We start from the raw sequence: 25,080 nt of genomic DNA on the forward strand, positions 1-25,080 counted from the left end.
AAAGACAGAATGGGAAACTGAAAAAATCAAATTAATGTAAGCAAGCCCTAACCTGTACATAGAACTAAGATACACTGAGAGTTCACCGGTCAGTGAACAAGAACTGGAGGTACAATCATTTTCTGGCAGCCAGCTTATTGTTCTGTGTTTGTGCATAAAAATCAATGCTCACAAGCCCTCCAAATACATGGAAGAGAAGATTAAAGTCAAGCCTGTTATTTAAATCCTAATGGTATCTAAGTGAAATGTATCACCCTGAAATCTGACCCATGCCCTTCTGACTTGAAGAACATTACTTTCAATATGTTAAAGCACACTAGTATAACTGATAAAAGGTTTTCCAGATGTAATAATATTCTGCAATCATCATATAATCATTTTGTGAAGCAGAGATTAGTTTTGGGTTATTCTGAAAGAGAAAAGACAACTCTAGCAAGCCAAATTCACTCCCTTGGCTAAAAGTGACAGTTTTAAAACATTTTTAAAATTTTCTTCTCTTACCCAGTTTATCAACTGATGTTTTAAATTCTCTTAAGTCTACTAGTCTTCAACAGACTGCAGATCAATGTTCTTTTTTCTTAATGTACTAAGTGGAGGTAATGCAAATCTCTTTATTCAATTGCTTTTTAACACCAAGTAAACTCAGAACAGCACCTACATCAGTGTCTTAATTTAATCACCTTCATCCAGACATGAATGGGAGCAGACAAGCACACAAGTGCCTTTCGGGTGCAGAACTTGGCACCCGTGGAGTTCTTCAGAGAAGAATCCTTGTAATGAAGTTTTTACCAAGTCTTATTGGAATAATTCATGGGGACCATCTGTCCAAACAACTCTGTAGCTGAGTCATCTAATTATGGTTTTAGAGGAGTAGCACACTCTGAGCACGGTAGTCAGTCCACATTTTGACACCACTGATTTCTTTTTACATCGTTGTCTAATTAGCAATAATGCTGTGCTTGGATGCATCACACTCTCACTCTTCTGGCATGAGTTTAAAATACTGCATGTATCAAAACTCCTTCCCAGTTGCTTCCCCCACCCATGAACTGCATTAAACTTGTTGCTTTCTGTTTTTGTTTAGTAAACATAAACCCATTAGAGGCTAAGTTCCATGTATTTGTATTTATCATTATTTCTTTAATAACCCCCCCTACCATTTATAAGCAGAAGCGAGTGTGGACCATCTCTAAGTAAAAAAGGCCCCAAAGCCTTTTAGAGTACAGAAATTTCAGAAAAGTACAGAGATTTACTGTCAAGAAAATCAAAACAGGAAAGTCCTTTTCTGCCACATATCAGGCTGAACAGTAAGAATCCCAATGAAATTAGCAGAAAATAAACCATACTGTTAACACATATTACTGCAAATCCCTCACCATGGACAAGAACTCTAGAGCCCTACATGCTGTTGTAGACTAGAAACATTTTTCTGCTCTGGAATCCATGAGTCCATACAGGGTGATTTCCTCAGTTCAGTGCTGCCTCTTGTCTTTCCCTACAATTCTGCTGTATAACTGCATTTTTCCTTTCAGTCAAGTTACTAGGCAAATAACGGTCTGAAAAGCTGCTCTATATATACAATCTTATATTAATAAAAATTAATTACAGCATCCCGATATAGCACTGCTTGTAATCTCTTCAAGCATTTTCACGGTTAGACTTTGTTCTTTTTACATCTGAAAAACATCCAGTGCATGTCTCACAGAGACAGTAAATAATCAGTTGAAACTGTTTTATTTCTTTGTTTAGCTGGGAGAGAGAAACTGTACAGATTTTTCTCCCTGTTCTGCCTGTAAACTGCAGATCAGAAGTCCATCACCCAAAAGAACATGCTTTGGCCCTTCCACTGAGATGTTCAACAATGACATCAAGTAACTGAACTGGTGACAGTACTCTGCAAAAGTAATAAAAAGAACAAAAGCTAAATTAAATTCTAGCTGCCACCTTTCTGCTGATCTCTGCCGACATGAGTGGCTAACCTAGACAGATGGCACGGCAGGTAGGAACCATTTCACTTCATACGACAAACATGAATTTCTACATAAATACTTAACATGAAGTAAACCACTGAGGAATTTACTCTTTGTACAACAGCACTCCTTTTCCTTCTAGTTTAATTAGGCAAGGAAATTAAATACCGTGCCATGCAGACAATTACTCTCCTATAGTAGTGTAAAAGGATGGCTTGAATACAGAACAGCTTAACCCCCTAGGTAATGTACAGCCAATCTCAATTAAAAGTAAGGAGTTAGTTAGCATCTCAAAAAGCAGGAATAGCTCCCAGATTTGCTGGACTACACCCTCCTGGTTATGTATATGTTATTCTTGTATCATTTGTCCACCCCCATCGCTGCTGCCGTCAACACTGATGATGAGTGCCCAGCACTGTGCTATACTGCTTAGATAGAACAGAGATTTGAGCTGCTGCTGTCCATCATCTGCTCCCTCTCCACCTACAAAACTCAAAAGTGAAGGAAAGAAACTCCCTGCCAGCATCCATTTTCAGACTTCAGAGGAATGAAATCTGAAAGTATCCAAAGCAGTTATGATGCTTTTTTTCTTGCCTCAACTTTTGCCTTCTGTATCTTCTGACTTCAGAGGATTTTTTTTCTGCCACAGCTCGGAGCTACTCAATCCTCTATGGGACTCAGGAGGGGAGAAAGGGAATAAATACACTGTTTCATAAAACCCTGTGTGATGGATGCACTTGAAGCCTTAACCAAGCCAGCAACAGTTTGGTAAAGGCCTGAGCTGTAGCCAGGCCAACAACTCCTCTAGTTTCAATCTGTTCTTTGAAAAGACATAAAGGAGCAGAGTGACACTGTGAGCATCAACATATGGGGGCTTGGAACACTGACCATGCATGTAACACAAGAATAGCTGGTGACTTTCCCAAGACTCATTCATCAAGGAGCACAGGATGTTGTGGGTTACAAGGAGGCTCATGCACACCTCTCCCATTGCATGTAATTTGACTGCAAGGCAACCAGTTTATCCCATATGAGCCTTCCTTGAGCTCTCCCTGCTAGGCAGCCATGGCTGCATGGTGATGATCTCCTCTTGAACTGGGACACCTCTCGAGTTTGGTCCTTAGGTCAGAGACCTTATCCCTACAGCAGATTAGTGCTAACTGACCAATATCACATATAACCTTGTAGTATAGTAACTTTCATTTGTGCCTTAGTAGTTTTGAATAATTGTTCAAATGATTGTGCTGTAGCATAAACGTGAACCTTGCCATTGAGCTGCAGTCCTACATCATCATATTAAAATCACTTTTGCTAATACCTCTGACAGTGATGCTTTCAGCAATTTAATTCAGCCATCTCACCTAAATCCTCTCCTTCGACTTGCAGGCTTTATGGGAAACACTGCTCTAGCACAGATATTTCTGTAAGACACAACTGAAACTGGAGAAAGTATATTGCCTTAACCCTGGGGGGTTTATTCATCCTGTACTAATTCTGCTGTGCTGAAAGGTCAGCACAGCAGAATTAGTACAGGATGAATAAACAATGCAGGGTATTTATATAATGAACACTATCTCTTCTGAACCTTCAAATATGAATTCAGGCAATACAGTCCTACCAAAAAAAAACCTCCACAACATAGCCATTAAGTTACTGCCTTAGGTAAATGTTGTCTGATTCGTATCCACTGGGTGATGGGGTGAGGTCTCCTCCTTTGCATTTGGGGTACATTGCATACATTTCCCAGAAAATCACGACATTTGTAAAGTGGAAGATTGCCTGCACACTCCTCAGTGCATCATCTAGATTGAGTAGCCCACAAGTCCATGGCCAGAGGACACACATGTAAACCTCTGCTTTAGTGTTTCCACAGAGGTTCAGGGGAACCATGCTGTAGCCTAATGGATGCGTGGCTTTGAACAACCTAGTATCTGATTCCAAACACTGGAGAATATCTAACTTCACATCCTTATACTCCTGAGTCTAACACCACCAAATCAAGCTTTTTTCAGGAAACACATTCCCTAGTCTTATCTTTTGGTATCGTTGTAGTGAGAGCAGGTAAAGTTGAGTACAGCTTGTCTCTCTCCAGCTCTGTGCATGGCTACTTACAGTACTGTAACCAATACAGAGCAAGCATGACTCAGCCATGTATCCAGAATATTTATGATAAAACCATAGACATATTTATATGAACAGGATCCAGTTTAAGGAGATGAGACGTGAATAAAGAGGATAAGATTCTATCTGCACCCCAATACTCTGCTATATATGCATTTCTTTCCATACTGCAACTTCTGCAGAGGTTAGAGGAAACTATTTCATTATTCAGATAACTTCTGACTCAGGTCAGGAACTTCCTCATCTCCAAAGGAGAAATATCTTCAGCTAATGTTGAAAGATTCTGTGAAATCCTTTTACTTCTAAAAATTGGAGAAATGTAATAACTGCTCTTCTTTACTAAAACAATAAAAAGAAGAATGCAGAAAATGGCAGTATTTTCGCCTGTCTGATGGAATGCAAAGAACTGCATTACTGGCATTAGTTCCACAATTAGGATCAAATTAATCAATGTTTGAGTCACAAAAAGCAGACAATTATTTTCAGTAAGTGAAAAATGAAGATGAAAATAATTATGAAGGGCTTGAACAAAGCTCTCTGAAATCAGCACTAAGGCTAAAAGGTAAAATGACAACATCTGGTCAGCAAAGTTTTAATACTAATTTTCCCCTATTTTCCTATTGTTTAAAAAATACAGGAGTAGGGGAAGACAAACCCTTGTTGACAAAAACAACAGATGACAGATGTCTTCTGCCACTTATCAAATCAAATTAAATCTATGCTCTGAAATGTATTTCAGCCATGAATACTGAGCTGCTGTTGTACATATCTCTCGAACAAGCATGCTTGAGACATTCTGACAAAACCACTTCCCACATACATAAGCCATCTGCACGTATTTGGGCCAGTTCAGACTCTGTTGCTAGAACTAAGATCACCAGTAGTGTAAAATATGGAAACACCTGCTTAGAAAGCATCATCTAGTCCTGTGAAATCAGATTCTTCCTCAGCAGTATTTTGACAGTCAGAATCAAATATTTTTTAGCTGAAGCCATCTTCAAAATCACAGCTAATACAGCATTTTAAGAATGCATAAGCACATAGAACATCTTAAATAAGGAACTAGGCCCTAATGAGTAACGGTATTTAAAAAATGCCAAATACCTTTAAAATTAGAACACCCTCATATTCTCCAAGAGCTCCCCTATACCTTACAAGTTCAGTGTCATTTTTGCATTGTCTTTACTGAAGCTCTGCATAGTTTTGCTCACAGCTTAAGACAAATAAAGGAATAGGAGAAAAGCCCCAATGAACAAATACACAACACCTGCGAGTGAAGTTTCTCAACTAGCAATTATTAAAGTATCCAGAGAAAGGCTATTTTGTTAAATATTGTTATACAGTAGAGAGAGATAACAGGGCTTTACAGAGAAGACACTCCTTACCAGCCTGCTTGCCTTGGTTGTAATCTCTTACATGGGTGTAAACCAGAGTCACTACTAAAATCTGCCATGAAGGGGCCGTAGCAAATAATGTTGGTGACTCCATAATGGGATATTTCACCCTGTGAAAGCCTTACTCTGCTTGCATCAAGTTCTAGCTATTTCTGGTGTTTAAGCATTTTCTGCAACACTCACAGAAAAATTAAAAAAGGAGAAAACACAAAACACTTCATAAAGAACCACAGTCAATTTTTTTCTTCCTAAATACTGGGGTTTTTTTGTTTTCAGAGATGTATCTGTAGCAGGTTTGTATGTCTAACATTTCAGCTCCCTTAAAAAGTGTCTTCTAAAGAGGAAGTTCTCTACTAATACATAGGCCTTTCTGGAAAAGCAAAACCTAATTCCTTGTAACTGAGAAATCAGTAAAATTTGCTACAGGTAGGTAGATCTCCTGCATGCAATGGGCTAAAGAGAAACTAAGTCCAGGAGTAAGGGAAATGAAATTAAAAGAAATATCTAAGGGATTAATTTGATGAATAATAAAGCATAAGGATAATACATTATCACCATCACTAATGTTAGAGTATATTACCAATGAATGGGCATAATATGGTGGTATATTAGTTAAAATCATTGTGGGTTCAGAAACCCCAGTAATTTTTACTGTTAGGCTAAAACCCAGTAATTTGAATTTAAATTCACATCTGTCAAGCTTCTTTTTCTCTCAGCCTCCTCAATTCTGAACCATTAAGTGATGTAGCTATTCCCCTCAGCAACTGAATCAGTGACAACTAGTATGCATTCTCCTTATCATATGATTCTGCAGAACCTCCTGTGTGATTTAGTTCCATTTCTAGTGCCAAGAGTCTTAATAGTCTCACAAGAAGAGTATGACTCATCTCTGTTCGTGGAATGAGTAACCCAGAACAGAATGGGGAATCCCAACCCCCAAATATGGATTAACAAACATCAGATTAGCAAATTCAGATAGGCACTGGTATCTAGACTAGATTAAAAATACACATACTAGCATGCAAAAATGGAGCCAGAAAGAGCCTTCTGCACAAGCCCCAGCAATTCTGATACTAACAAATCCCATGATAATACTCCAAAATCCTCAGTAAACATGTGTATCAGTCTAAGTTTCCAAACTGCTGCAGTATAAAAATCACAAATTCAGTTATGCAATTTATCAGCATCAAAAGAGGGTGGTAAAAATTCTGCTGGCCTACTTGCAAGCATTCTTAAATTTCTCTCAATGTTTGAATGCTGGCCTTTTCCCATGATCCCAGACAAGAAGGATGTTCTGAGCATATGCTACAACATAAGGGAACCTGGTCTGGACAGCTGTGCACAGATCTATAGCATATCATTCCTCCCCTTACACTGAACCAGGAAAAGGGCAGGGACACTCTTCCCTCCACTGCTCCATTGGTAGGAGACATGGCAGATCCACAATATCAGCAATTAAAACCACAGTGCTCCTTGAAGTCAAACCCCCTTCTTTATCCTGCAGTTTCACCAGAGAGACAGAGGGGCTCCCGCACCAGTTACAAACCTTCAGCTCCTACTGCATGAGTCCCTGCCAAACTTAATTTGTCTGTTTAGTATGAAATGTATAAACGACACAGTAACAGTTACTGAAACAGCTGCGACTGAATCATCAGCTACAGTAAACACCATTTAGAAAGTCCCAATCAAAACATCTTGGTAATACTGCAAGATTTGGGAATTGCAAACATGGAAATAGACTTGCACAATCTGCTGCTTTCTGGATCCTTCAAAACCATCCAGAGAAGGAAAAGAAGTGCGGCAACGCAGAAAAAGTGGCGGGGAAAGCAACTCCTTTCCTTTGCCTTACTTTTTCCCTCATAGGCAAGTAGTTTGTAGAACAGAGATTGGAGAGTGATAACCTCTCCTCAAATGCAGTCTGACCTCTCAAAAACCCCTGCCACCTCACTGTATACTTGGAAACACACCAGCCACTTCCTCCAGTTTTGTGAAGAAAGCCTACAGTTCCTTATGAAAACAAGAGGTGAGGTAACGTGTAAATCAATTTTGGACATGACTCAGAAGCCAAAAAAGGTGCAAATTTTTCTCTACTGACTACATTTTATTGGTCATGGCAGTACAAAAACCAAGGAGGAGCCCTGTCATGCTGTTTCCACCAGATGCAAAACACAGCTTCCAGGACTAATTTTGTTCAGAAGTGCTTCCTTCTGGTATTTTGTACATAGATTGCTACTGTTTTTCATCACCTAGATCTAGCTACTCTTTGCTTCTAGATAAAGCCATAGCACATTACAGAATATATAACGAATCATCTAATTGTAAGCAAATAGATAACATAGCTCAGTTGTCGCTGAAGTTACTCTGTTCCTGTAATAAAGTTGCAAATTTTGTACACTTAATACTATTAATCTAAAAAATGTTTTCAAACTATCACTGTACTAAACAGTGGTACCTCATTCTATAGGCCCTTAAACCACTTACATGTCCCACAGACTTTGTGGGAGAGAAAAGCACAAAGAGAAATTGCACCAGGCAAAACACACCAAAACAAACACGGAAGTCTATCTAGACTTCTTAAGTTACAAAACAAATTTTACTTCTGTAAAAACAGTTTTTACTCCCTCAGTCTTTCACACTTAGAAGTTTGAAACTTTTCATATCTCAGCCCACCCGCACAGGTATCATTTTTGAATATATTTGATCTGCAAACAGAGGCTTACATAAGTAATTTTAGCTGTATTCATCTCTAGCTGTCCATCTCCAATCTACTACTAGACTTACAGCAGGACTAAGATTTGGAAGCACCTAAAAAATACTGATTGTCAAATAATGTCTTCCTGTCTGCTATCTTTTAATACTGCAGATTTACCTACAGTGCTTAAAATTAATTTTCCATGTTGTCATATAAGTGCTCAAGTTTCTTTAAAGGACATGTACAGGATACACATATACAGACACAGGAACACCTTGCACTGCCAGCTACAACATGCCAGAGATAATTTCTTGAGGATATTATGTTTATTTATCTAAGTGAGGATATGAAGATACAGAAGTTTAATCACAAGACCTGTATGTGGAACAGCTGCTGTTTACATAGAGAATAACGTCTTTAACTCAGAAGATCAGTATGATCAAAAAAGTGCGTCTACAACAAGGAAGAAGAATTTCGGGTAAAAAGGCTACTTCTTCCGTGAACTCACAAGAAAGAAAGACTTGAATTTTAATTCTGAATTTAGCAGTTATGTCTCCTTTGCTATGAGGTTGGTTAATCTTTCCAGTTGTTTTCTTGAAGAACACATTTATTCACTTGGAGAATGCATTCAGTTGCAAATTTTTGACAACACCCACATTAGCATACAAAACCACAACAAAATGCTCTTATCCCTCTCTGTCCACCACTATTAACCTCAGAATCCCTCCTTTTATTTTTTTTCCCCATTTTCTAGGCTAGCTGCATTGTTTTCCCAGAGCATTATCTGCTTTTCTCTCCACAGACAGACATAGATGGCATGTGTCATACTAACAGACTCCTTCTCTTCAGAAATAATGCTCTAACCAGCATTACCCTCCAATTAGCTAACTGCCTAGGCCAAGCTCTCTGTGTTCAAAAACTATCAGGTCTCTGTGATCGGAACATCAAATCCCTAGCTACCTTGATATTCCTCGAAGTGTGGCAAATAGAAATTCAGTTGTTCTAGGAGCAGATCACTGTGGCTTGCTGTCACTGAAAATGTCAGGTGAAGCTATGTTCCAATCTCTGCTTTTCCACTTTTTGTGTGCTGAAAATCAACACAAGCAGTATTGGACAGGGTAACCCATCATTTCAAAAGGGTAGATTTGCTGCCTGTTTTCCAGACCTAGAAGCTATTTCAGGGGCACTTTCCAAGGGTATTATCTTTTAGATGTACTGTGAACCCTCCTGAGGGCATTAAGTGGAGTTACAAAGGGGAAGAGAAAGAGAAGTCAGGACCCGTATCTCAAACTAAAAGAGACTCTGCTGATGTAAAGGTATAAAGCGTTTCTCAATGTGGAATAAGAACATGTAAGGCTGAACAACAGCTCTGTCATGTTCCAATTCCACCAGTCAGCACTACTAAGTCAGAAAAAATTAACAGTAGACTAAAATAGCTCTACACCTTCTTAACATATCCACATCATACATAATTAATACAACAGCATCTTATACAAACACCATCATTTTATTAGCATACATAATTTAGGTAGCACTAAACAAAAAACTCACATACATAATCTATATGTATACATACAACAAAGTTCCAGACTTCTACTCCGCTTATTTTTCTCAAATTCTAGAAAACACCCTCCTTTACTTCTGTGTAGAAAATAAAATCTAACAGCCCCAAAGGTGTTCATCCTTTTCTTAATAAGTGTTGCACTACCCTAATCAAGAGAAAAATGAACATAATTTTGACTGAGACAAGAAGGGACAAAGAAGAAATGACAGTGAAAGCACCTGAATTTTTGTTGAGGGTTTGGAACTATGGAACAAAGTCATAACAAAATGCAGTAGTTGTGAATAAATTGATAAACTGAATAGATCTTTTAAAAAAACCAAACAATTGTTCACAATGAAAATAGCAACAAGGTCTAACAAAAAAAATACTCAGTTGCTTTGATAACTTTGTATTCAACTGGGGGTTTGATTCTTTATCTGCCAGGTTTCCTGGGACAGAATAATCTACTTGCCCAGCCCAAAGAACATAAACTCACAGGCAAATCGTAGCACCGCGTCACTCGCCAAAATTATAAAGAATTGGGTAGATGCTCACAAATCCATCTCTATTCCATTAGCAGATAAAGAACCAGTAATCTTGGTGTGGGGAAGACAAAACAAAATGGTCAATTACCAACCTAAATTTTACATACATAATTTCTGTGAAGCAGAACTGGTTGATAGCATAGAAATCAGCAAATATTAGATTTCTGCAGTGATTCCTCCTCCTCCCGTGGGTCCTGGCACAGCCCATGGATTGGTGTCATGTCTACATTTTGCCTTCTGCTCAGCACTGTCCTATCCCTTGCAAATAATCTTAGGACTCTCACCTAATCATTTCTTTGCCTTAATTTCATTTTGTTTTACTTACTCCGGTCCTTTTCATATAAAAGGGTTAGGAAAAGAAGTTTTTTCTGAAGGAAGACTGAAGAACTTTTCTGAAGGAGATTTTCTCCATTCTGAAGGCCTAGTGGCATCCACTGAATCAGTGATTGTTCAGAGGTCCTAAAACTCCATTCGCTGAGTAGTCTCAAAGACTGATTAAGTCAGCCAGAGCCAGAGTGCAAAGCACAGTGCAAGACTAAGCTCAAACAGAGGATGGTTTAAAGATGCCTGACACATTAACAATTTTTTCAGCAGCTTCCAGTGCATGAAGTTAAAGTAATTGTAAAAAGACAGAAGAAGAGAACTGACAAAAAATAAAACAAGTGCCTTCAAGAGTCACTCTGAGGAAAAGTTTAGCTTTTTCACATAAATGGGTTCTCAACAAAATACCATGTTACCTAGAATTACACCTATTAAAGACTTCTCCCAGAACATAAAGACTTCTCCTGAACAACATTTAGCCCTCTTCCATCTCAGACTAAGCAACCTCAATTAGCAATAATGTCTAATCATCACATATAGACTGAAAAAGAGAAAGAGGATCCACCATCAGAACAGAGACACAGGATTTTGTGTTTCTGCAAACACTATTCAAAAGCTGCCCACCACCATTATTATTTTGAGTATTGTTGGTATTGGGTTTTTTTGGGTAGAATAAAGTTCTTACAGATGATGTTAAAATAAACACTACGCTAATGTTAATGGGAAAAACCTACGCTGAAACCACATCTCACCCCTAATCAGCAGCATATCAAAAAATGTGATTATAATTAGAAATAGATTAAAAAGCACAATTGGAATCTGATGTTTTATTGAGGCAGGTAGGTTAGATCCTCATGGCTCTGCCCTGTTTCAGAGATTAGCTACGATGGGAGTAACAGAGAGCCAGATCCAGACTCAGAGAATACTCTGGTATTCTGCAAATATCAGAAAGGTCAAGTTTCTATAGATCCTTTTCTTATGAATAAATGGCCCCATAGGCACTGCTCTGACATTCACTCCTCTCAGTATCTATAGGCAGCAAAAAAAGTGGAATAACGTGTCTTAAATTTGTGATTAAAATAATTTGTCTCTATTCGTCTTCTGTACACAGACATAATAAACGATCTTAATGGGTCAGGGGCAATAATTTTGTTGGGATTTCTGAACTTAGATTTCCAGCCATTTCTGCAGACTATTCAAGGTGACAGGAACAGAGGGTGTTCTGTCTAATACACATCTGTCTAATTTGTGTATTTACCAAATAAACTTCAAACTTTAATCTTATAAAAATTAGTATACTCTGAGCATGCAATGCTTAGAAGAGGCAGAAGCTGGGATAAAAATTTAGTATACAGTTCAGCAATTATCCACTGATGTACAGGATGACAAATACTGGCAGATTTGTGTAATGTGAGACAATTCTAGTTGTTATTCATAATATCACATTTTAATGCATAAAGTTTAGTGTATCTGACACTGATCACCATGCACTTTTACATATAAGCTACACTGATATGTGAATATTACATCTAAAGCAACACTCAAAGGACAAAAAGAAGAACATCTTTAAAATTACAAAGTGCTTTGCTAAAAAACAGAATCGTAAATGTTATGAGCCAAAGACCAGGAAAACTTTGTTAAATCACACTACTGACACTAATTCAGATATAGGGATGTCCACATGTATCTTCTCTCAATGCTGAGATCAAAAATTGAAGACATCAGTAACCATGGAAATACTTACTCTCCAACTCACTCAGAGGCCATTCTAAACCACATTTCTATCCTATATACTATCATGTTATGAGCTTGGTGTAGTACCAATAGAATCAAACCCACTGATAATACATTGCAACAACTTGTGTACCAATCTAACATGAAACTTCCTCCAATTAGAAAAATCTATGGATTAATCTACAGTTACTATCTAAACAAATAAGCAGTATTCAATTAACATTTCAATGTTAACTGAATTATAATGAACACAATGCTGCTCCAATGTACTGTATATGCAAACTCGCTTCTTTGTCATTTTATTTACTAAAAAACTAGTAAGAAATATAATCTCTCTGCATTACATCGGTGCATTTAATATGCACAAAAGAAAAAAGTTAAAAATGAATACCCTACTCTTTAATTAATAATCTAGAAAAAATCATGTGAACAGTTCTCACTAATCATGACTGCTCCCCAAAATTCTGAAATTATGTGTTCTGGATTTTCCATAAGAAGGGTTTTTGTCTTGCTCTGTATATGCATGATTTACTCAGGCTTGCACCTGGGTCTGTCTTGTTTAACTGTTATGAAGAGAAGAAAGCTATGAAATTCACTAGTTTTTACAGTTAAGACTTCCCTGATGGTGCTGTCAGTGATGACTGGTGTCCCTAGGACACAGTGGCCAGAATTGACTGCAGATCTATATACCAGTACTGGATTTTGTCACCTTTCAACCTCTTTTCCTTGCAACACAAGACTTTAATTAATTTGGAAAGCACTTTGCAGTCATATAAAGTCACCATGGAAACTTTTGTTCAATCCTTTGACCCATTTATGTAAGACAGTACATGCTATCAACAGGAAGCATTTTTAAAAAATACATCTCATTAAAAAAAGATCTTTGAAGGTTTGATTGAGTGATCCAATTAGGAATCACACATACTCTATTACTTCCATGGTGGTACAGATGCTGATTTCTGTTTTCCTCAGTAGCCCAAGGGGAACTTGCTAGTGTCTTCCATACAGCAGGGGCCATCTCTGCCTACTCTTATTCTTGGGCTTCTTAGAAAGCTGTATTTATTAACAGCAGACGAACTCAGTTGGAATTCAGAAGGCCACGGGTGGCAGGTCCTAAGCAGTTCTCTAATATTTCAAGGATGGCTCCCAGGTCACGTCCCAAGGCTATCACAAGGCAGCAAAATAACCTGAAATTTCAGGAGCAAGTAAAATCAAGCCAACATGGCTCTGAAGGCTGGCATCAGCAGAGAGTGCTAAGATCCAGTTATGTGCCTCATATTCACAGTAAGGGCTGTGGGGAGCCTTTAACAACTGCCCAAGAATAACTCCCAAACCTCCGACATGTGAAGATGAAGATTCTGGCATGTGGCTCATGGGATTGAGGAGGTCTGCCCATCTCTGCTACATACACAGCATAAATTTCAACTGCAGTGATGGTTACTTAACATGTATTACAAAGCAATCTATTAGCAGTTACATTGGCTTTTATACCACAAAAGCAGACATCTCTGTGTCAACTGCTGCGTGTTCTTTTGAGTTTGGTAGAGCGTGGGAACTCAAAAAACATTTTTAAGCTCTCATCAAACAGAAGAAATGAAAATGAGTATTACTAGACACCCTATAGTTCTGGCAATGAAATACTGAATCATTTATTGTAGAACATACGGGGGCAGAAAGAATCGAAGGCAAAATAAAGAGTGTGCCTTCTGTGCAGGGTCCTCAGACAGAATTATAAATTGAGACCTTGGAGGGCTGTGTTAAACAGAACTAACACTGTGCAGGACAGAAGTGCATTTTCTTAAGTAGTTTCCATATAATAGGCTTGGTAGCTTTGAGAAATGCCTTTCCCTAATGGTCATTCTATTGATGTAAAGCCCAAAGACAATTTTTCTAATTAAGCAATAAATTACAGCTGTAGCAAAGCCTGGTAAGTCACTATTAGATCTGTAAGGAGCACTGAAACTTCAGATTGCTAAGGACTCAGCAAGCCTCTTACCTAACTTTACTCATTAATTCTTGCTTCTCCACCTAGTTTTTCTTAGGGCTCTGAGATCAAAATGCTTCCCTCAGATCTCACAATGTCACTCAAAATGTAGGTGGTTTTGGCTCACAGACTATACTTACCACAATAATTTTAACAGCTCCTTACCTCTCCTACTTTTCCTTCATTTTCCCCATGAAGCCGAAAACCCCTTATTACTGTTTTTTTCTCTGTGGTGGTCTTTTTTCATTTGTATTTTTTAAAATCCTGGTTTTCCCCCTTCTGAGGGGCTGGAGAAAGGCACTGTTGATATACTTTCTTTGCGCTCAACAACTTGTAAGATACGACAATGTTTGATTCCTCACAGATCACTGGGAGCGAGCCAAAGGGCATATTCCAGATAATCAGGCTGGCAGCACATGCTACGTAAAGGTAAAACTGCTTCTTGACAGCTATGCATATAACTTCAAATTGCTTCAGCTGACAGAGACAAGACCTAAAACTTGCTTCTAGACTTCCCATTGGAATGCCTCAGCAATCCTTCCTTCTGCAGTAAACCAGCTAGCAGGCAATTTTATATAATTAAACTTTTTTCTTTGCGTTTTAAGGGCTTCTGAGATGTCTGTATTTAAGGAAGAAGACCTCCACACCTAATAATACAGTTATTGATATCGTCAGTGCAGGAAGGTTGACTGAAAGGTGCAAGGAACATTTGTTAAAACGGAAAACTGTGGGGCATTCTCTCCCTGGGAAAATTTCTTGCTTAACTTCATGCAACTGGTTTGTAACTTGGGTAGAGGACTCATGCCCTCACTATGAAAACACACTACATAGTGACTAAAAGTTCTCAACACCTACAAAAATCTCTAGCCTTTTGCAAACTTCCTATGCTTCTAGCTTCAGCAGTTTCTTAACAAGCTGAATAGAAAAATGACACCTTACACGCAACAGTATTTCATGTCCAATTTGTTCACTTTCCATGACAGAGGTTAAGCAGAAGCAGCTCATTTTCTTTGAAAACAGACATTATTCCTCATATCATTACCATATGCCTTCTAACATGTCCTCAAGCTAATGCAGAGTCTTTATCTACCTCAGCTTGTCATTTCCACACGTATTCATAGATGCAGAGGCCAGATTTGACATAGGCATGCCACTGATTTCTACAACAACATAACATGGTCACTTATTTTCTCTCTGTCCTATAAAGTATTGCATTTGCATTTTTCATTAACATAAACAGCTTAGCCAAATGTTTTTCAGGAGTTCAAACAAATTCAGAGCTTAATAATGCAGGTAAATGATAAGAATGGTTCTTTTCAGCCTATATAGTACTTCTGAAAAATGGGATACTCCACATCCCGCCTTCCAAAATGGTCCCTTAGCCAAGTATCCTTGCTGATGTCACCCTGTCAACAAACAGTCAGAAAAACCTGTGAAAATCTGTACTTTAGCATTTACAATCCTAAATACTTTTCAGTACAGAGGTATCATCACAGAATCCTTTTGCATTTTCCCTACTTCTAATTCACAAGCTTTTTACATGAAATTTCATTAGTATTCAAGTTTCCATTAAAAACTGTAAAAGCTTTTAGAAATAGTGAATTGCAAATAACTGACTTCCACTGTGTCACTGCTATAGTTACAGACTATCAAAAGATGAGACAAAATACCAGACAATTCTTTGGAAAAAAATTCTCATTCATTCTAAATTACACACAAATTTCAATAGGCATCTTATACAAAAGTAAGGTTTCCAAATCTGCAGTTCCACTTATCATTCTTTTTGCAAGAAGGTTGCACTCAATTGCATACTTATTGACAGGAGATGTAATCACAGCTAAGGTGCAAGGTTCCAGCCTGAATAAAAGTCAACACAGAAACTTAAAAAATGTGTTTAGTGTAATGGCTGGTTTTCTAAATATAAAAAATCAAGCCTTTCCTACTTGAAGCCAAAATTTTCTGTACTCAGTCTATACCTTATCTCTTCACTAAAGCATAAATTGCCTGACCTCAAAAGGCAGTATATGCTAGCACGTTATTATTACATGTAGCACATCCTCTGAGAACACATGAAAAAGAAAAGAGGGAAATCTTGTCACCTAGTAAAATAAATTCCCCAAACCAAATCTTAAACATGAAACACCAAGACCTGACAATAGGAAGCCTCTCTTTAAGAACTTGGTTTTTGACTATCCAGTCACGGAAGAGTATCAAAGAACACAGTCAGTCACTTATTCATTTCAGTGAGGTAACTTCCAGTGTACCAAAGAATGCATGTAATTGACATTTCTGAGCACTAAAATATTGTGACAAGAATTAAATCCCAGCAGGCTTCACCAAGGACTCACTGGTGGATTAGAAGGAATTTCAGAAACCAGACTAATCCTCTTCTGTGTCACATACTCTACCAGATATGTGAAAGTAATGAGCTATGGGCCAGTGCAATACTGCAATAGCATTTAAAGTAAATAGAGAAATATTGACAGCAATCAGATTCATTTAAGATTCTTCATCTTTCTACATGTGATCCTTTCCCAGCAGAAAATTAATAGCTCAGGAAGATGTTGCAACCAGATGTAAAAATCTGTTTCTTGCTGAGGAGCTCTGCCACATTATGTAGCATTTTACAGAAACACAAAGCTAAACATAAATGGAAGAATAATACTTTTGTGTCCAGAAAATGCTGATTCCTGATGAGCTTCTATAACTCCCTAGCAAATTATGAGAATCCTGCAATCTAAAGATTTCCTGTCATTAATAGCCTGTTTTTGTAGACTGTTTTCTATTTCATAAAGTTGAAGATACTTCAAGAGATTCTGCATTCTGGTTCAACCATGGACTTCAAAGTAAGAGATGAAAGAGGAGAGGTGTACAATGATGAATTACTTCTCAACCTACATTTCTGCCCATCCTTTAAGTTTGCTATGATTTATAAAAACACAGCTTGGCTTTTCAGGAAGAAAAATTTCTTTCCTCTATCCCCCGCTATCTAAAACATGTATCTTCCATAAAACAGGCTCTGAGTGAAAATTATGATCAGCTGTAAGACTGTGTTTCTTTCTGCTACTGAGGGAACTTCTAAGAGCAGTGAACTCAGTAACTGAGGACCTAGACTGTGCAGGATGTACCTCAAAAGCGTTAGAAAGAATCTGAAAGCATTCTGGAAAGAAAACAAGCTTCTTCTGAACAGCCATGCAGGGCAGTCTCAGTCTATGCCATTCTACAGGAATTTCCACCAATATGTACAGAATTAAATACCTATTATATTTTCAACAGCTGCCTAAGGGATGCCTCAAGCAGGCAGACAGAAAATTACGTTAAACAAGAAATCCAGACAGAGTTTTGCTAGTGGCAGAGGAAGAAGATTCTGCTATCAGTCTCCTGTCCTGCTGCAGACTTACAGGCCTGGCTACAGGGCAGGTTAAAAAAAGTTCAATTAACCTGCATTTTCTGCCTTACACTTCTGGTAACCAATTCTGAAATGTCAGAAGGTATTTTAAAAACAAAAATTAATTCGTGCTGTCTCAACTGTGTGGTGACAACATGAAATGACGTTTCAATTTTTATACTTAAATATTATTTATGCCAACCCTAGGAACATATTTTAAAGGCTGCAGCCAGCAACCAGGAAGTATCTGCATTAACCAACCAATAAAACACTTTCTGAATTGTGTTTTTTTTAGAACCTGTGATGTATACTACAGTGGTACACAGTAATCTTCCTGACTATGACACATGCAGCTACACAGCTCTTATTAAAAGAAGGGAGAAACTAGAAACCCAAAGCACTGGAACAAAGAATTACGTCCATGCCAAAGCACAAATGCCTAAACTGGCTACCAGTGTGACCTCCAATTTTAAATAATCAGGTCACAAATTGAACAGACTCCCCTCATTACTCACCGAGATGAGAGAACATTTCTAAGCATTATTTTTTAAGTTCTTCCTTTGTGCGCTGGATAAGAACATAATTTAAATGATTTCATTATAACCCGGAGGTAGAATTTTTACATAGACTTACAAAGCCACAGCTGGTGGCCAGAAGAACAAGCTCACGTCATAGCAGCTTTCAGAGACAGAGCATATGCAGAAGGCAAACATCTGAAATAGACTCCTGATATCCCAGAAAACTACTGTCACTTAACAAGGTACTACCTGTCACAGGTACCGTAACAGCTGACTGCAGATATGTTTTGACCTGAGGCTAATGGAAAGCATTTCTTACTGGCATTTGAGCCTCAGCTGGATCAACTGAGCCTCAAAAGGCTCAGATACACTGAGACAAGGATTCCTGACAGTATTCCTACCAAATGTCTCTTATTAGTTTTAAATTGACACACTTGATTCAAGCAATTCAGCCTGAAAGCAATTGTGGAAAACATTCAAATATTTGAAGGTATAGAGCAATAAAAATCAAAAGACTAAATTCAGGGTGTTATCACAGAATGTTAAGTGATGTCCCTCTTTTATGCTACAGAAGAGGGAATTACTTCATCTAAACTATAATGAAACATGCAGAAATTAGAAAGGAATGCCCATTGAGGTGACTTTGTGCTAAAATGCAAAAAAAATCTGTTTGCTTAATAAACTGCTGGCATATTTGAAACTGAGTTTCACTAAAAATCCTCACTAAAGACTCTTTTAGACTCAGTTTCACCAATTTAGTACCTTTAATGCAAGTCATTCAAGTATTGTAGTGTTCCCTCACCAGAGAAGACATTTTCAAGGAGCGTTTGAAATGCAAGATTTCTGACAGAGAAAGCAGATCCTACCATGGTGGAAGCACAGATATATAGAGGATCCTAATGGGTGGGAGGTTTTAGCATTTAATGACCTTGCACTTAACTCTGGTACTAAAAGCATAAAAATCTCTTCCCTCCTCGTTCACGTAGCTGAGGAGCATGTCTCATGATGTGGGATCCTTCCCCTATGCTTTGCTTTCACACATCAGCTCCCAGCATTCCCACCAGGCACTCCAGATCTGTCTTCTGTGGCTGTAACACTCCACACACCGACACTGTCAGTGTCCGGCTCCAGGAAAGAGGTTTTCCCTTTAAACAAGGATAAGGAACTTGTGTCATTCAGATGCTCAAGTGTCCAAGCCAGCCAGCTCCTATGGCTCCCCTTTGCCAACAGAGCCCTGAGCACCTTTCCACTAAGCCTGCTGGACAGGGAAGCTGGAGGGCCTCACCAGCAAAGCAGCAGCAACGAAGAAACCCGAGCGCTGATCTGCCCAGCAGACACCACAAAGGCCTGCACAGCCCCCTGGGGCTTGAAGGCAGAAATAGTAGCTGAGTTGTTACCGCTTCATCTTTTGATGCTCTCTCTCTAATCATCTCAGGGAATTCTCACTCCCCAAGAATTCTCCAGCCCAAATTGACACTTTTGGGTTTTTTTGGTCTTTTTCCAGCAAATGAAAGACATTTTGCAGGATTTCCGACCAACTGAATGTATGTTTTAATGCATTCATTTTTTTGGAACCCTTTTGCTCTTTAGGATAGAGGCAATGAATTACTGTGTGCCTTTTGGGGCTACTCCTTAAAGGAACAGCCAAACACAAGTAACACTTTTAAAACAGTAAGAGGTATGCCAAACGAAAAAGTACTTCTATTGTAATAAATAAGCAATTTCAATACTATAGCTGTAATGGGAAGTTACAGGAACATGGTTAAATTCTTCTTGGCTCAGAGCCATGCAAATATTTCTTTTCCACATTCCCATCAATTACAGAGGTACAGTAAGTGTTTTTGTGCCTAAGTGCACTATTACAGGGGACACAAATAAGCCATTTTTCTTCCAGTGGCTGGAGGTAACATTTCTATAATATCATATTACACATTTGGCAGATTTGAAGCATGCTCAGATTTTTACTTGTGTTGCATTACTAAGCCACACCATTTGAATCAACTGAAAACAGGTAGTACAACTGCACGTCCTATCCACACTACACACATTTACAGTGTCCATAGATTAGTTTTTACTTCAATGCTGGTATTAAGTATTTAGACTTGGGAAAGCACAGAACAATTATTGTTAACTGTTTATGTGCAAACAGTAGCAGGTATGTGCCATGAGAGAAGTGTTTTAATGAAAAATTACACAGTAGAGCTCAGTTGCCATTTTAAATACATGTTTTAGACTGACAAATTTATACTTAGACTTCATTAGGACAATTAATAATCTTACTAATACAGAAAAGCTAACCAAAGGTATGCACACATTTTACACGCTTTTTAGAGTGAAATAGATCACCCTCACAAGCACTGCCTTCCATCACTGATGAAGTTTATTAAAATGTGAAAAGACTGTAGAAATGCAATACAACTCTCCGTGTATCAGCTGAGTCTGTACCATGCTTACTTGTCTCTCCTTGCAGAAGCCCCAAACCACATGAGTGCATTACGATAAAAACAAAATGACCCATTTTCCAAAGCTTCCAGTTCCATGTGGAATGCACAACAAAGACACATCAGAAGCTGAGTTTCTACAACACTAGTGTAAAAAAATAAATGTCCTATGGAACTAATCATTATCATTAAACATGAAAAATTATCAACAGAAACCATGTTCCCAAAATGGTTTTTCATCCATGTTTCAACCCTTCAACTCCTATGATTGTCTTAGAAAAGAAATCAAGGTATGTCACCAAGACTTAGATATCACCTTATTTATATTCTGCCTACAGCTTTACTGGGAGTTTCTGACCATGCAAAGACAGAACCTAGCCAGATACACAGGCAGGGGAGGTTAGGGAATACAGTCCTAGTCTCTTCAAGCCAAACTGGTAAACTCCAAGAACTGAAAAGCCTGACCTTACACATCAGACTGCTACTGGCAGGAGATTTCTGACCAGTGTAAGGATGACTGTGAGACAATTACAGCAGTTAGAAATTGTTAAATGTGAAATTACTAACATGGTGATCCAGGAAGACAGCACAGTTTTGTGGACAGCTTTATGCTGGATGGTATTTTCTTCAGTTAAATTTGATCTCAACTGCAGTATAGAAAACTGTAGAATTATCATATCTGCACATATAACAGCACAAAAAGAGTTAAAGTAGGTCAAAGCTCTCAAATGTCACTATACGACATAGCTTTTTTACTGCAATTTTGTTAGGTTTTATTTGCAATAATTTGCATGGTAGAACTATGCAAAGACCCTTATTTTACTACTACCTTTCATGTGAAAAGGCAACTATTGCCCCAAACCCCTCCTGCATACCCAGCTGAAGGAAGATTTACTCCATCTAAGGGTGATAAAACTTACCCTTCCTTCACAGTGGCATGAACAGTTTTCCCAAGGCAGGGAAACAACTCTTTTCTGAATGGTGAAAAATGGCAATGCTAAGAGAGTTCATAGTCCCTTTTAAAGCGACCTTTAAAGAAGTCTTTATCTCCTACTCTAGACAGCTGGTCTAGACTACTTACAATATAACCATTGTTAGGGTGCTGAAAGCACCAATCTAACCATGCCACATAAGGTACTTCTGGCTCACTGTTCCTTCCCTTACATGCCTAAAATTCAAGCAGTGCAAAGCCTCTGATCTTCACTATGACAGTGCACAAAGAAAGTGGCTGTACCCCATTTTGACCCCTCCTTCTGAGACTGGAGTACAACAATATTTTCAGACAGAAGGACTACAACATATTAGTCTTTACAAGAAGTGATACTGTGGAATCTCAGTAGTACATTATCATAGCCCCCCAGCTGAAGATGACATATGGAAAGCATAGGGACTTACTGACAATTCTTTGATTAATTTTCTTAGCTCCTTGTGCCCGTGCTTCTTCGCGATACTTTCTGGATCATCTCCATATTTATTGGTTATTTTGCAAGCCTGTGTGGCCTCCGGACAACTGAGTAGAAATGTTGCAAGGTTCTTCAAGCCAAATCTGGCTGCACAGTGAAGTAGGGTAGGAAATTCTTCCAAATGGCTATCTGTATAATGGAAACAAAGTCTTAATAAACAAAAGTTTTGCTTTTCTAGAACACCTTCTTCTATAAAAGTCTTCTGAATATTAGTCCTATGGAATCACAGTCATCAAGCTGCCAATATTGAACTAACACCCAAAGAATTATTTCTCCAATTAACTGTTTTACAGTTCCTATACATATATCAATGAAGGAGCTTTTGGTGTAACTGAAAAATCTCATTTTTATCCTGACAGATTTCAAAGCACTTTAGTTCTATTGAGAAGTAAGCTTTCTTAAAAAAGGCAAAAATTCTAACAGCCAAGACATGCTTTTGCTTAGGTTGAATATTTTTGAGTGGGACATTTTTATAGGGTTATGATGCTATGTTTTGATATTAAAAATCATTTCTGAAAATTCACATGACTACCAGAGACTTGCAAAAATTTGCTTATCCCTGTAATGAAAATCAGAGAATTTAAAGACGAGTGTATTAGGTAACAGCTTTTAGGATGTATCTGAAATAATATGATATTAATTTCTATCACAAACTATTTTTATGTTGGAGTACTGGGACATTCAGTTTATAATTTCAGCATCTTCCTGTATTTTAACTCTACGAGTGACCATAAGTTAGATACAACAACAACAAAGAAAAAGACTTCAAGCACAAACAATACTTCTCTCTGCATTCATACTCTACTTTCTGATCACTTATAGTTTGCTGTCTACCAATTCGTCTATAAATCAGCATGTAGTGTATCTCTTCTCCAAGCATGCATCCAGCCTGCCCCAGGCACCATCAACCTTTTGCACTCTGAGGGTCTTTCCAATCCAGTGCATGAAGGAATGCTTCCCCTAGGTTGCTTTGAACCTGGCTCCTGATAGGTTCAACTGACAGTCCCTAATTCATCTTATTCTCCATCCCTGTCTGCCCTCTATGCACTTCGAGTGATTTACTCATTCCCAGAATTTCTTTCTTGAAGAGCTCCAGTCTAGTTAATTGGGCCCCATAGAGAACCAGCTCTGCCACACACACTGCTCTCTCCTCAACCTTTTCCAGCTCTAATGTAACTATTTTGAGATGACAGGAGAAGAGCTGCACATGATACTCAACTTTTGGATGAGCCATGTAATTGATGCATTGCCATAATTATGTCCTGTTTTGTTCTCTATTCCTTTTCTAACAATTCCTAGTATTTCCTTAGCTTTTTGATCTGCTGCCTAGCAACAAGCTGATGTTATCATGGAACTGTGCAGTCTTACTCCTTAGCACTAACAGCCTGCTCAAATCCTCTCATTTTGGACGATAACATAGGACTGCTTTTTTCCACTTGCATCACTTTGGTTTTACCTCTACTGAATATCATCTGACATTTTACTGCATAATTATTAAATCTCTCGTTCCCCGCCCCCCATTAGCCCTTTTCCATACTATCCTGAATACTTTGTATCACTAGCAAAGAAAGATTTTTCCTAATTGCCTGCCTCCTCGTTTTGATCAGTTATTCATCCATACCTAATCAGTTACTGACTTAACCAGGTTTGCTCACTCTTACAAAAAACTACAAGAAAATCATAAAGCCAGACTTCACATTACAGAAAACTTATCTTATTAACATCTCTGTTAGTTTGTCCAGTAGAGATAACACTTTAACCTGCTTCTAGGTCACAATGTCACCCGAGAAACTGGATTTTGGCATCAGAGTCACACCTCCTGGTACTACAAAACTGAAAAACTGCATTGTTAGAAACCTAGCTATTCCACTTTAAAATTTCCTCAGAGCTCTTAATGAATGCCAGATAGTCCTGGTAATTTCTTTGTGTTCAACCTGCCCTTTTTTGCAATAGCTTCCTGATTCCTTCAACTCCAGACAGTCTTAATGCTTCTTAATGTGTCTCCCATCCGGGACTACAACTTGGGAATTTACACAGTTTCTTCTAGCCCTCTTGAGTTTCATTTTATATCCCTGTCATCAGCTGTCCTACAGGTTAGCCAGCACATTTTCAGCCCATAGCGTGCTGGAAAAAGTTATGAGTCCTTCTGAAAATCTCTTAGCTGCTGGTCTTTAACAAAGTTCCTAATTTTTACATTCCTCTACAAAGTGAAATTTGGCTCAGCAGTGACAAATTTGTGTACCCTCCTGTCCACCCTTTTTGCTCCTGCAGAATAATATGTGAGGGAGTAAAATCGCACCCCATCATTAAATATAAGGGACAAGAGCGGTTCTTGGAATAGGCATAGCTAAGTACTAACTGAGAAAAACAACGTTAGGACAATTCTTGACTGCATTTTGGACAAAGAATATTCCACCACTATCCCGTCCAATATTAGTTTGACACAAGGTATTTGAGTGGGCTACATTTTAGTCAAAAGTCCCATTAACAACCCTAAAACTGATTTTTAAACAAATTGAGTGTTGCCTGACTTTTATTTCCATCAGGCAAAGAAAAATCTAATCAAGAAAATGTAAATACACACCACCTGTGTAAATCAAGTCACTTGTTTTAGAAGCCTTGGCAGGTTAAGCTTCCATCAACAAGGGTATGTGTTATAGCTTATATTCCCCTGTATTTGCAGTGTGCTTTAAAATCCTTTGGGCTACAATAGGCAATCTTAAAACTGCATAGCAGCTAAGGTTTTTTAGACAAGTAGATGCTACACAACTTCTCTACTCAATATTGCTCAATATTTTAAAGTCTCACAAACTGGGTTTGATTCTGTCATTTGAAGAACTATCAATTTTAGCGCAGAGTATATGCATTTGACTTCTTATTTCTGTCTAGACTTTTCTAAATGTAGGAGAAAAAAGGATTCTCTTTAAAAAAGTGTTCAAACCTGAGCTAATATTTAGAAAAACTTC

General features: G+C 38.2%; 1 protein-coding gene across 4 annotated transcripts in view; it reads right to left on the bottom strand.

Annotated features, from left to right (window-relative positions):
* Nucleotides 1-25,080, bottom strand: part of BANK1 (B cell scaffold protein with ankyrin repeats 1) — a 137,760-nt gene that overhangs the window by 57,305 nt on the left and 55,375 nt on the right. For all 4 annotated transcript variants that reach the window (XM_010411682.3, XM_010411683.3, XM_010411681.3 and 1 more), the window contains exon 8: nt 22,047-22,243. In XM_010411682.3, coding sequence (XP_010409984.2) covers nt 22,047-22,243 — 197 coding nt within the window. The remainder of the gene's footprint in view (nt 1-22,046; nt 22,244-25,080) is intronic.

Source organism: Corvus cornix, chromosome 4 (assembly GCF_000738735.6).
Source record: "Corvus cornix cornix isolate S_Up_H32 chromosome 4, ASM73873v5, whole genome shotgun sequence".
NCBI classification, from domain to species: Eukaryota; Metazoa; Chordata; class Aves; order Passeriformes; family Corvidae; genus Corvus; species Corvus cornix.